Raw genomic sequence first — 13,595 nt, forward strand, 5'->3', positions numbered from 1 at the left:
ATCTCCTTTAGGTTAAGGACTATCTTGCAGCCCCCCAGTATATTGCAAGTATGTTACTTGGGAGGGGGAAGCTCAGTAGCCCTTGCCCAGCATTAATTAATGGTAAACATAGAGTGAGGCCCTGAGGGACAGGCCTGTTTTGATGGAGAAAGGGTCAGGATGGTAGGAAGCTGCTGGATAGCAGCCTATGGGAAGGTGGGGATGGGAGACACGCAGGTGTGAGTCATCTGAGAAGGGTGATGGGGTGGTGGTGGCAAGAGGAAGATGCCTGAAATGACCTCTGCCTGAGGCTGGCTGGTTTCATGTTTATTTAAATGGAGCAGGAGAAAGAAAGAGAAGATCTTGGTTCATATCCTGCCCCTGTCACTTAGTGCCTAGAAATATGTCACTTCAATCTGGGCCTCAGTTTCTTTATCTGCAAAATAAGAGGTGGGATTTGACCTATAAAATACCTTCAAACTCCAAGTCTCTGAGCTGCCTTAATTAGATACACAGTCTTAGCCTCAATGACTTTACATATGCGGTCTTATCTGATCCTCCCACCAACCTCCCTGGGCTTCAGTTTCCTCGTCTGTATAATGAGGAGTTGGTCTTCCTTACCTATGAGCTACCTTTTGGCTCTAAATCTATTGATCCCACGAGTCCCGAGTGGCCTTAATTAGGCACATACTCCATGAGTCTCACTTTTCTCATCTGTAAAATAAAGACCATATTACTTCCACTAATAATGATAGCTAGCTTTTGTGTAGCGCTTCAGGGTTTGCAAAAATGCTATCTCAATTGATCCTCCCAACAACCCTGTGAGATAAGTACTTTTATGGTCTTCATTTTGTTGTTCTTCGGTCATTTTTCAGTAGTGTCCAACTCTTGCTGACTCCATCTGGGGTTTTCTCGACAGAGTGGTTTGCTATTTCCTTCTCTACTTATTTTACTGGTGAGGAGTTAAGTGACTTCTCAGGGTCACACAACTAGTAAGTGTCTGAGGCTGCATTTGAACTCGGGTCTTCCTGACTCCAGACCTGGTACTCTACTGTGCCACCTAGCTGCCCCCCGATTTTTTTTTGTTGTTGTTTTTGATTAGTCGTATATAACTCTTCATGACTCCATTTGGGGTTTTCTTGGCAAAGATACTGGAGCAGTTTGCCATTTACTTTTCTAACTCATTTTACAGACGAGGAAACTGGGGCAAACAAGGTTAGGTGACTTCCCCAGGGTCACACAGTTAGTAGGTAGGATCTGAAGCAGGATTCAAACTCAAGTCTTCCTGACCCCCAAGTCCTGCACCTGTCCACCATGCCATCTAGCTGTACTGTTTACTTTACTGAGTGGTTATGAAGAAAGTGCTTGTTAAGCTTCCAAGGGCATTAAAAATGGAGCTATTAGAAGTTTTTGTTAACATGTGCTATTGAGACCATGAAATTGTCTGTCTTAGCTTTAATGAAAATATTTGCATTTAGAGACTGGCAAGATATTTACCTGGGGTCGTGCCGACTATGGTCAACTCGGGAGGAAAGTGGACAGCCACGAGAGATGGAAAGGAGAGTGTGAATTACCCCTGTCCTGCACAAGAACACTGACCACCAGGCCTTCTTCCCTTCCTTGCTTAGCAGGAATGACTGAGGTGAGGAAGAAACTTTTTTTTAATGAATTTTCATTTAATGAATTTCTTCAGACTGGAGAAAAATGTCTTGGCCATCTAGACATGTGGTGACGAGGCTTGGCCTATACAGGCCAGCTTGTGGCGAGCCAGTAACAATGATGAGAATGCTGTGCTCAGAGTCAATATATGGGGGGCTGAGTCTTGCTGTTTTTCCTTGGGTTCATCCCTTCACTTTTCTGGACGTCAAGTTTTATCTTTCTGCAAAATACTATGAGAGAGTTGACCTAGATGTTCTCTGAGATCTCTCCCAGGTCTGAAGGTCTTTGATTCCAGGGCTTTCCTTTGGATTCTCTTTGGCAGCCTTATATTCCAATCTGTCATATTCCCCCATGGGATGGACACTGCCTTGTTCCATTGCTTCCTCTCTGATTACCTTAATTTTTCTATTTCTGGTTGGCCTATTGTTCTCCCCTTGGATTGAGTTCTATTAGTAAGCTTTGTTTTACTCCTGCTTTAACAAAACAACAAACACACACACACACACTCACATACTCACACGCTGTGTCCTAGCAGTGACAGGACAGGGCAGGCTGTACTTCTGAGTTCAAGGTGGCTTTAGTGGAGTGATTCAATCTGTATTCCAAGCCTGTTGAAAAAATTAATAAGCCAGCAATCTTTCTGCAATTACCATCAGACTAATTACAATTCTTTTCCTACTTAGAAGGTTTTCTCACCCAGGAGGCCTGACCTGGCTCATCTCTGGCTTATGTAGGACACATATCTTTCTGCCTCACCAACTGTACCCGCCCAGGCCTTACAATCCCTCTTCCTCCTCCTATCTGTACTTTTCCCTTTTCTCCTCCTTTTCTCCTCAGTCTTTCTTTCTCCCATATAGTATTCAGTAGGCCAGAGGTTCTGAGCCTTTTCATGTCAGAGTCTGGTGAGCCCCATGGACTCCTCAGAATAGTGCTTTTAAATGCATAAAATAAAATGCATAAGATTGAAAAATAAATCTATATTGAAATACAGTTATCAAAATATTTTAAAAAACAACTTTATGGATCCCAGGCTAGGAGGAGGGAGATCTTTTTCTAAGATGAAAAAGATTATTGCTTTTATATTTGTTACAAAACAATTTCCTCCATCCCCCCTTTTTCCTCTAACCACCCCCCACCAAATATTCTCAAAAGACAAATAACACTGAGTAATTTTGACTATGTATATTATTTGTGTTTTGAGCCCTTAGCACATTGCCTGGAATACAGTAGGTGGTTAATAAATGCTTGTTGGCTGATTGACACTTTTGTAGATAACTAATTGTTAATATAAAGGGAGATATATCCTTTAACTTGGATAGAATGATGCCAAGATGGTTTTCTTTAACTTAAGTTTCTTGCCTGGTTCATATCTAGGTTATTGTGGTCATTGTGAATACTGTTCTTTTGGTTCTACTTTCTTTACCCTGCATCATTTTATAAAAGTCTTCTGTGTTTTTCTGAATTCTTCACATTTGCCATTCTTTACAGTGCAGTGATTGTCCATTGCCTATATATACTACGGTTTTTTCAGTCCTTTCACAATTGTTGGGCTCATACTTTGTTTCCAGATTTTTTGTTATTACAAAATGTGCTGTTATGGATATTTTGTACATATAAGGCCTTTTCTTGCTGTCAGTAATTTGGAATACAGTCACAGAAATGGGTCAAAGAATGTAAAAACAAGAATGGAAATTTCTTTGCATAATTCCAGGGTCCACCCCTCCCCCACAAGAACAGTTGAACTGATTTACAGCCCCACTGGAAGTGAATTAATGTTCCCCTCCAACAATGAGTTTTACCATCTTTGCTAATTTGATGTGTGTGAAATGATAGTAGTGATAATAACAACAACCACCACAACAACCTGATAGTTATATAGTGCTCTGAAGTTTGTAAAGCACTTTATATATGTTGATTCAATCATCAGATTGCTTCTTAGTTTCCCTAGCAGGGCTTGTCAAATGCAGTTCTTTCCCCAGTCATTTATGGTCTTGAATTTGTCCAATGCTAGGCTTCCGTGCATGTTTTTTTCCTATCATTTATTTATCTATTTTATTCTGTTTATCTATTTTTTAGTTTTTTATCCCATACCATACACACACACACACACACACACACACACACACACAGAGGTATCTATATATGCACACACTTATAACATACGTATATACACATACATACATATACACACATATATGTGTGTGTGTGTGTGTGTGTGTGTGTATGTATATGCACATACATATGTATTTTTTTTATGCTGGAGAAGGAATTGGCAAACCACTCTTGTGTCTCTGCCACGAAAACCCCATGGACAGTATTGGCATGCTATGGTCCATGGGGTCACAAAGAGTTGGACATGACTGGAATGACTGAATAACAATACATAATTTTTGTAATTACTGCTCTAAAATGTAGTTTGAGATCCTCCAACAATAAGCCCTTTTCCTTCTTGCTTTTTTCTACTGTATTTCTTGAAAGGTCCCTGCGTGAATTTTGTTATTATTTTGCTTAATTCTATGAAATAGAATAATTTGCTAGGTATAGCAAGACATTTGTAGGATAATGTAGGTAGTCATATAATTTTTGCCCTACTAGTTTGGCCTGGCCATGAACATTAGATTTTTTTTCCAATTATTTAAATTTTTAGTTCTGTAAATATTATTGCATGAGTATAAAACCTGTGTGTGTGTGTGTGTGTGTGTGTGTGTGTGTGTGTGTGTGTGAGTGTATGTGTATGTGTCCTGGTATATTTTTAGGAATAATATATCCTGTTATTATTTTAAGGGCAATTTCCCATCCTAGCTCTTCTTACTGGATTTTGTTAGTAATATACAGAGAGTCTAATATTTTTGTGGATTTATTTTGTATCCTGCTACTTAGCTGATCTATTTTTTCATTCTCTAGGGTTCCCTAAGTAAATAGTGATATTATCTGCAAAGGAAATAATCTTGCCTTCTTTTTTGCCTATGCTAATTCTTTTAATTTCCTTTTTTTGGTCTTATTACTATAGCTAGTATTTCTAGCACTATGACAAATAATAGTGGAAAGCATTCTTGCTTTACCCCGTCTTAATGGGAATGTTTCCAGTATTTCTCCATTACAAATAATTCTTGCCTTTGGCTTTAGATATTTTTTTGGTGATATTAAGAAACAATCTCTTTATTCCTATGATTTTTAACATTTTTACCATAAGCAAATGATATATTTTGTTGAAGATTTTTCTATATTTATTGATGTAATCATGAGATTTTTATCATTTTTTGCTTTTAACATGATTAATTATGTAAATTGTTTTCCTAATTTTGAACTGGCCTAGGGATAAATTCAACATGGTTATAGTAAATAATTTTTCAAGTTACTTCTGTAGACTCTTTGCTAATATTTTAAGATTTTTTTTGCATCAATCTTCTTTAGTTATGTTTTGCCATCAGGAAAAGTAGGTGGACTGGTCATGTAGTGAGAATGAGGGATAACCAATGGAATTTGCAAGGTACTTACTATGGCAAGAGATCTAGAAGTAGGCCCTGCATGTTCAGTGGGTCCTCTAGAGAAGATTTATGGGAGAAAATGGACAAGACAAGAATTTACACAGGATGAGAAGACATGGTTGGACTGAAATTTGTACTATGAATATTTTTGTGAATTTTTATGTAGTGTCAGAATTATTTGCTCTTTCAACATTGATAGAACTCCTGTATAAATCTACCTGGACCAGGATTTTATTTTTCTTTTGAGAATTCATTTATGTCCTGCTCAATATCTCTTTTTAAGATTTTTTTTCCCTAAGGTTGGATTTTCTATTTCCTTTTTTTTTTTTGTTAATTTTAGAACTTTGTACTTTGGTAAATTTTCATTTCATTTGTTTTCAGATCTGTTAGTACATAATTGGGACTAGTAATTCCTGCAATTTTCTTTATTTCTTTTTCATTTCTTTTGAATTCTTACTTTCATTTTTATCTTTGAAATTCAATTTTATCCTCTCTTTTTGAAAAAGTCTAATTAGCTAATGATTTGCTATCTTTATTGCTCTTCACAAAACAGTTATATTTTATTTTTAGCTAATTTTTGTTTTCAGTTTTGTTTATTTTCCTTTGGTTTTAAATTATTTCTAACTTTATGCTTGTTTTGGGACTATTAGTTTGTTCAATTATTAGTATTTTTTAAAAAAAATACATGTTTAATTCATTAGTATTCTCTTCCTCTTATTAATAGAAATATTCAGAAGTTCAAAGACAATTTTTTCTGTAAGGATTACTTTAGCTACATGTCATCAATTTTGGTATATTGTCTCATTATTATGATTCTCTTTAATATAACTATTATGCTTTTATTTGACCCATTCAATATTTAGAATAACATTACTTAGTCTCAATTGAAGTATATTTCTTTTGTCTCTATTCCTCTTATTGATTATAGTTCTTTTTGATCCATCTGTATTGATTATGACACTGCAGGTTTTATTGCATTATTCCCTATAAAGATGTAAAGACAATCAGTGAATGGGTGGGAAGATCTTCCCCGCCCATTTGAGTGGGCTTATGGAGTGGGGCTCTCAGGGTCCTGGGTGGAGTGGCTAGGACTGGAGCCAATGGAAGCCTGTGGTGGGAGGAGCTTGCTGAAAGTTGGAGCAGAGCTTAGAGGCAGTTGGTGAGAACAGTTAAGAGCTGAAGGAGAGAGGAAGCAGTCAGCTAGCTGGAACACAGCTTGGAGATTGTGGCGGAAGCAGGCAATGGCAGCAGGCACTACAAAAAAGCAGGACTGACCCTCATGGAGACTGGAGAGTGCTGAGCAGGGGCTTGAGGACAGTGGGTGGTCTTCTTACTGGAGGGCCCTGGCATTGGAGGCGGGGGGAGGTTGGGGGGGGGGGTGGGAAGCACCAGTATGGCTTGGCTTGCTGCCATAATGTTTTTCTGTGGCCTCCTGGTCACTATTGTGAGATGGGCATACTGGTTTTGAAAGGTTCTTGCCAGGATATCGAATTGGGAACATTGGTCTGTGGGTCTGCTACTTTTGAGTTTCAATAAATGCTTTAACTCCTCTGCCTTGTACTTAGAAAATTCTTTATATCCTGCAATTCTGGACCATTCAGGCATATTCATGGTTATCTTTGAAGTCATGAATTCTGCCTTAATGATGTAAAAGGCTACATTTAATATTTCTACCTTTTTGCATTTGTTTATGAGTTCTTTTTACCTTATCATGTAATTTTTGTAAAGATGTCATGTGAAAAATGACCACGCTCCTTGAGATTTCCCTTCAATAATTGTCAAAGGTCCATCATATCTATTTTCCCAGTATTCTACTAAGATGCATAATTTCCTTATTGTTAGATCTGATTAGGTCTGAAAGAGGCATATTAAAGTCATCTATAATTTTTGTCTTATTGTTTTGCTTTTATTCAAGTCAGTTAGCTTTTACTTTAAGTTAGATGCTATATCCTTTAGTACATATACATTTAATGCTGATAGTTTCATTATCCATGGCACCTTCAAACATAATATGGTATTCCTGTTTGTATGTCTTGAAGGTATCTTCATAGGAAACTATGTCCAAAATTATTAGACTACTACTTCAACTTTGGGGGATTCAGTTGATACATAATAAATTTAACACAACCCCCTGACTTAATAACTCTGAATGAATATCTGTCTTCTATAAGGTTCTACTGTATACCTCATAATGATAAATTATAAAGGTGACTATGTTATCGAAGACTTTTTCTTCACCTTTCTAACCTGTTCAACTACTGTCCCATCCTCTCTTTTCCTTCACTCCTAAACTTCTTGACAAAGTTATCTACACTAAATATTTTTACTTAATATCGCTACACTCTCCAATCTCTGCTCAAACCTTTGAAGTTAAGCTTCTATCTCTACTATTCTACTAAAACTACTCTCTCAAAGGTCACCAGTGACTTCCTAATCAAAAGATCCAATGGCTTTTTATTTAATACTCATCCTTCATGATTTCTCTATAGCTTTCGACCTTGCTGAACAGACATTCTTTCTGGAAATCCTCTCTATTTCCCTCATAGTGGTGGTTTTCCTCTTCCTTCTCTAATCACTCTTTTGTCTCCTTCAGTGGTCTCTTACCCTTTTGCTGACCTTCTGAGGAGTTATTCCTTATTGTCTGATTTAATTCTCCTCTTCTCCCTTTACACACTCATTGGTAATCCCTTTCACTTCTATTTTTACATGGACAGTTTCAAAAACTAATGATGTCTCTAGTCTTGATTGCTTTTCTGAGCTGCAGACCTATGTCTCTAAATGCCTACCAGATACTTCTACCTGGGTTTTTCACTGGTACCTCAAATTCTTATTCAATCTGATCAATACCAAACCCATTATCTTTCTTCCAAAGGAATTGACCCTTCCCCAGGACTTCACTTCTTCTGTTTATTACACCACTGTTTACCCTGGCTCCCATGATTGTCAACATGCAGTTATCTTTGACTGCTCCAACTTCTCACATCCAGTTAATTGTTAGCTCTTGTTGATTTAATCTCTGCAACATTTCTTATAGCCATTTCCTTCTCACTGCTCTCATTGCGACCACAGATGCTTCATTGCTAAACTACCTAGACTGCTGCAGTTGTCTCCAAATAATTATTTCTGCCTTCAGTCTCTCAAATTCATACTTAGGATCATAAATATAGAGCTGGAAGGGTCCTTGGAGGCCATTGAGCATAATCCCTATATTTTACAGATGAGAAAACTGAGGCCCAGAAAGATTAAGTGATTTCCCTAGGGTTACACATCTAGGAAGTATTTGAGGCAAGATTTGAATCCAGCTCTTTATTCAATATTCTGTACTGCCTCTCTCAGTCTGTTTCCAGAATAGTCTTTCTTGTATGTAGATCTGGTCGTGTCTCTCCTGCATTCAAAAACCTTCACTGGCTCTCCAGGGCCCACTGAATGGTATCCAAGGCCCTCCACAGTCTGTTGCCAACCTACATTTCCAGCTTTATTTTGCATTATTCTTTTCTACGTACTCTATGCTGCAGATGAATGGAGAAGGCCTGGCCCCTGAAACGTTTTTATGCCTCTGTACCTTTCTTCTTAATGCTTCCCATGCCTATTGACTTCTTTAAAGCCTGCCAAAAGTCACATCTTTCAGGAAGACATCCATGGGTTCCCTATAGTTAACAACCTTCCTCCTCGTATTAGGAGGCAGCCCTTACCCTCAAGATGCCTACATTCTACTGGGGCTTATAACATGTAAATAGATAATTAAAAATAATATAATTCAAGGAGGAAGGGGAGAAGGAAGATTACTATTGGGAAGAATAGGAAAGACCTAGCTTCTTAAAGGACCAATCAGTAGACAGTGGTTTAAGTCACCTCTGCTAGGATGAGTAGAGAGAAAGGTAATTTCACTATCAGAATCACTAGGCAACACTAGCAGAGGAACGCATCAGGCCCCTATGTGTTTCATGATGTTATTTCTGAAAGAAAACTAGCACTTGGATATTGTGTAAAGAAACCATTAATGAGCTTGGCAGTTTCCAGGGCTGCTGTCTCTTAGTGTTCAGAAAGACTGTGGTTTACTGAATGACCTTGCTATATTTAACACATTGCTCATTTTAAGTTTGTCTTAAGACCATGGGATTTCAGTGCCCCAAATAACAAGGAAATCTGCCACGAGCAATCAGCTGAGTCCAGGGGGATTCAGGATTTCATACAACCAAAGTTTCCCTTAAACTCTATGGTAAGTAATCAGCAGCTTTAAGAGTTTGTGATAACAAGCAAGTTTCTCAGAGACCAGATGTTCCCCCAAAAGGTAGGACCACTGGCAGCCTTTTTGAAAAGTTCACCATTGCTGAGTGGTGACTTTCACTCAGAGGTCATTGAAAGTAAGTTGATTTAAAGTCCTAGGGAGCTGTTTAGAGAATTCAGCAGGATTTTCTTGAATAGCCTGGGACATCTGTGCTGTAACCACTACAAGAGAGGGAGAAAAACAGCCTAAAAATAAACACAAAGCATCCAGTGGGTCTAGAATCAGAGAATTTCAAATGAGAAGGGATGTCTTCCAACCTGTACAAGGAGCTAGGACTCCTTCTATGCCATGCCATGCCATGCCTCCAAGTGGTCTTTTAACCTCTGCTTAAAGACATCCAGTGATGGAGAGCCCATTACATCCTGTGGTAGCCTATTCTACTTTAGGATGGCTCTAATTGCTGCAAAATTTCCCCTTATTTTTAGCAGAAAATTTCCTCTCTGTCACTTCTTCCTGTTGTTCCTATTTTTTGCTCTCTGGGGCCAGACATAGCAGGTCTAATTCCTTTTCCTATGATAACCCTGCAAATGCTTTAAGATAGTGATCACCTCCCACTCTTGCCCCCTCCAAACTACATCTCTTCTGCAGGCTGGACATCGTTCTGCATGGCCATCTTTCTTCAGCAGCTCTCCAGGGCAAGCCAATGGAATATCATTATTTCCAGAAAAGGTTCAACAAGGAAGGGGAAGACTAGATTCTGCTATACAACCGTATGACTGAGTTGATCATGGAAGTGTAGATTCAGAGCTGGAAGCGACCTCAGGGGTCATTAAATCCTACCCCTCCATGTACAGCTAAGGAAATCAAGACCCAAAGAGCTGACGTGTTCAAGATCACACAGATGATAAATAGCATAGCCCGGGATCCAACTTGGGTTTTAGGATGCCAAATTCAGTGCCCTTGCCATTATAACATAATGCTGTGACTTCCTGTTCTCCTTGCCTTGTTACAAAACTTCTTCTTAAGAGCAACAATTGTTAAAAGATCATTTGTGGGAGAATATGTGGAGGAAATTTATACAGACTTTTTAGTTGTCTTCTGGGCTCTCCCAATTCTTTTTGTCCAAGGACAAAATAACTGTACCCATTGATTATTAGGGTTTCTGGGAGTAATTCTAACTTTCACTCTCACTCTCATTGTGCCTTGAAGCCTAAAAGCCAAGTCATCACTTTAGAGACAAGAGATGACACCTTTTTGGCTCATGAATTTGTGGCCTCAAGGAAGGGGAACTGGCAGAGCCAAAACTAGGGTTGACCAATAGGACTTCTCCCCGTGGCACTAAAATTTACAGGGGGTTCTAATAGTGCTTTCAGGGTTTGCTTGTTTGTTTGTTTTTAAGCAGCACAGGACAACTGAGCTTAGAAACAAATTAACAAGAATAAGTCATTAAGATAGGAAGCATTTAGATGGTGGCTTCTTCCCCCTGGTCATACCTCAGATGAGTTTTTCCTTAGTCCAGCCTCACACTGTCCCTATTTGCCCCTCCTCTTCAACCTCTCCTGCAGTGATCTCTCCATGTTCTGGAGTATCTTCTGCCACACACACTCTCTCAAGGAAACTGAGGGATCATGTTTCATGCTGCTAACACCAGATGCAAATGTTTCTAGTTATAGCTGTAGGTATTGGGAAAGTTCTACTTTAATTATCTAGGGTATTTGGTAGTCTAACTATCCTGGCTTGAAGATGACCGACAATGCCTGCCTGAACTCACTGAAAGACCTTGCCCATAACAGTCACTGTTAGCCAGAAGGAGGGGAGGTTTCCAGGACTGTCAAAGATAACCCACCAATGTGAGAACAGATATGATCTAGAAGGTGCTGAGACCAGAGCAGGGATAGGTCTAGGAGTTGTTATGCTAGAGGAAGATGTTAAAGCCATAATATTAACAAGATATTGTGTTGATGTCCAGGGAAACTAGGTGGCACAGTGGCTAGAGCGCTAGGCCTAGAATCAGGAAGACTTATCTGCCTTAATTCAAATCTAGCCTCAGACACTTCCTACCCTGGGCAAGTCATTTAATCCTATTTGCTTCAGTTTCCTCACCTGTAAAATGAGCTGGAGAAGGAAAATGAGCTGGAGCAAACCACTCTAGCATCTTTGCCAAGAAAACCCAAATGGGGTCACAAAGAGTCAGACCTGCCTGAACAAAAGTGTTGGTGTCCACATTGTGTCCCTTTCACCTAATAATGCAATTTATTTCTGTTCTAAGACCTCTGTATTGTTTAGATGCAGGTATCCTCGCTTTGTTTAGGGATTTAGTCATTAGGTATCCTATGGAGCAGAATAGAACTGGCAGATTCCTGACATAATCTTCTCAGGCAGTGTATTTAAAGCTCTTCCTAGTCTGACTCCAATCTACCTTTCTATCTGTACGACATATTACTTTGCACCATATGTTCAGTGTCCAGTCAAAGCAGTCCATTTCTTACTCTCCAAGCTTAACACTCCATCTTTCATTTCTGTGCCTTTCTGCAGACTGTTTCCAATGCCAGGAAAACACTCTTCCTTAACCTCCTTCTTTTCAGGATTGAGTCTATGTCCCATCTCCTATGGGAAGTCTTTCTTGTTCCCCTTAGTTATTAGTTGTCCTTCCCTGCCTGGTCAGGTTAATCCTGTATACCTTTATTGGTTTACATGCTATAGCCTTCACCCCCTTCAACTAGAATGTAAGTTCCTTGAGGGGAGAGACTTTTTTTGGGGAGGGGCAGGACATTATGTACCCTCAGTACCTAGTAGAGTGATTTGTCCATAGTGAGTGTTTAATAAATACTTATTGGGTTGAATTGGGTCCATGCTCTTAAGTTTTCTTATAATACAGAGCTAAGGTTGGTAAATGGAGAATATTATTCCCCTTTGCTGTGGTGGAAAGAACACTGTATTTGGAGTCAGAGATACTGAGTTCAAATCTCAGCTCTACCATTTACTAACTTTAGTAAGAGTGCTAAATCAGAGGACCTGAATTCAATTTCTGGTTTTGCTCATCATGACTTTGGGCAATGCATGCACTTAACCGTTCTGGTCCTGTATCTTCATCTGTAAAAAGAAGGAATTTGGACTAAAGGACCTCTAAGTCCCCTTCCTAGCCTAAATCTATGATTCTAAGTCACTTCACCATTCTGGGCCTCAGTTTCCCCATTTTTAAGATGAGGGGGTTGGGTAAGATGAGGTCCCTTTCAGCTCCAAGTCTTTGATCCTATGAATTCCCTTGAGGTTCAGTGACTTTGCCCAAGGACAACTGGCAAATTAGTGGTAGAACCACTAGAATAAATATATAATGAAGAGGCAAATCTATGAAGGGACAGAGCTACGTGGTAAGTGTATAAATACTGGACAAGATGAAGTGTTTCTATCTGGGGAGATGTGGGTGGTGGTGGTGGCGGTGGCGATGACCCATCTCCAGCATTTACGAAGTGACTATTTGGAAATAAACTCCCAATGCTTAGATTTCCACTGATGTCACAGGGGAACTGCGGGCAGGAATGGAAGAAAACAGGGTGATCTTTTCAGGGACAGAAGACATTGTGGCAATCGATTATTAAGATTATTGCTGTTCAGCTGGATGAGCAAGGTAAAGAAAGGACAAAACAGACTGGAAGGGGAAATAAAAACTCATCAAGGTCCCAGTTTTAATTTATTCCAATGTCTCTCCCACTCCCCTTTCTGGAAAAGGAAAACTGCCTGGGTTTATTTAAAAAAAAAGAAAAAAGGTCTATGTAGTCTCCTTTTTATGCTTCTGTCATTTCCCAATGACTCCCCTCCTGTATTCCCCAATAGACCCCTTCCTTGTAACAAATTATACATGTATATATGTATACATACATATGTATATATGTTTTTGCATGTATTTATGTATATACATATATGTATATGTACATATGAGTATATATATCTGTGCATGTAATATAATCTACAATAATAGAATATTATGCATATATATTCATACACATACATACACACACACACACACATACACCAAATCAGCAAACTGGCCATGTCCTAAAATGTACACCTCATTCCACGTCTAGGATCTACCACTTGTTTGTTTAGAGTAGGGGAGCATGCTTTGCCATCCCTCCTCTGAAGTCACAATCAGTCACTGCCTGCATTGGTCAAAGTTCTGAAGTCCTTCAGTATCATTTTCCTTTGCACTTTCATAGTTCAGAATCCATAGGATCAAAAAT

At 39.0% G+C, this 13,595-nt stretch overlaps 1 protein-coding gene across 1 annotated transcript in view; it reads left to right on the top strand.

Moving 5' to 3' along the window:
• Positions 1–13,595, top strand: part of SERGEF (secretion regulating guanine nucleotide exchange factor) — a 250,195-nt gene that overhangs the window by 57,650 nt on the left and 178,950 nt on the right. Inside the window, exon 11 of the mRNA XM_036765101.1 lies at positions 1,458–1,621. Coding sequence (XP_036620996.1) covers positions 1,458–1,621 — 164 coding nt within the window. The remainder of the gene's footprint in view (positions 1–1,457; positions 1,622–13,595) is intronic.

The sequence above is a fragment of the Trichosurus vulpecula genome, chromosome 6, assembly GCF_011100635.1.
Source record: "Trichosurus vulpecula isolate mTriVul1 chromosome 6, mTriVul1.pri, whole genome shotgun sequence".
NCBI lineage: Eukaryota > Metazoa > Chordata > Mammalia > Diprotodontia > Phalangeridae > Trichosurus > Trichosurus vulpecula.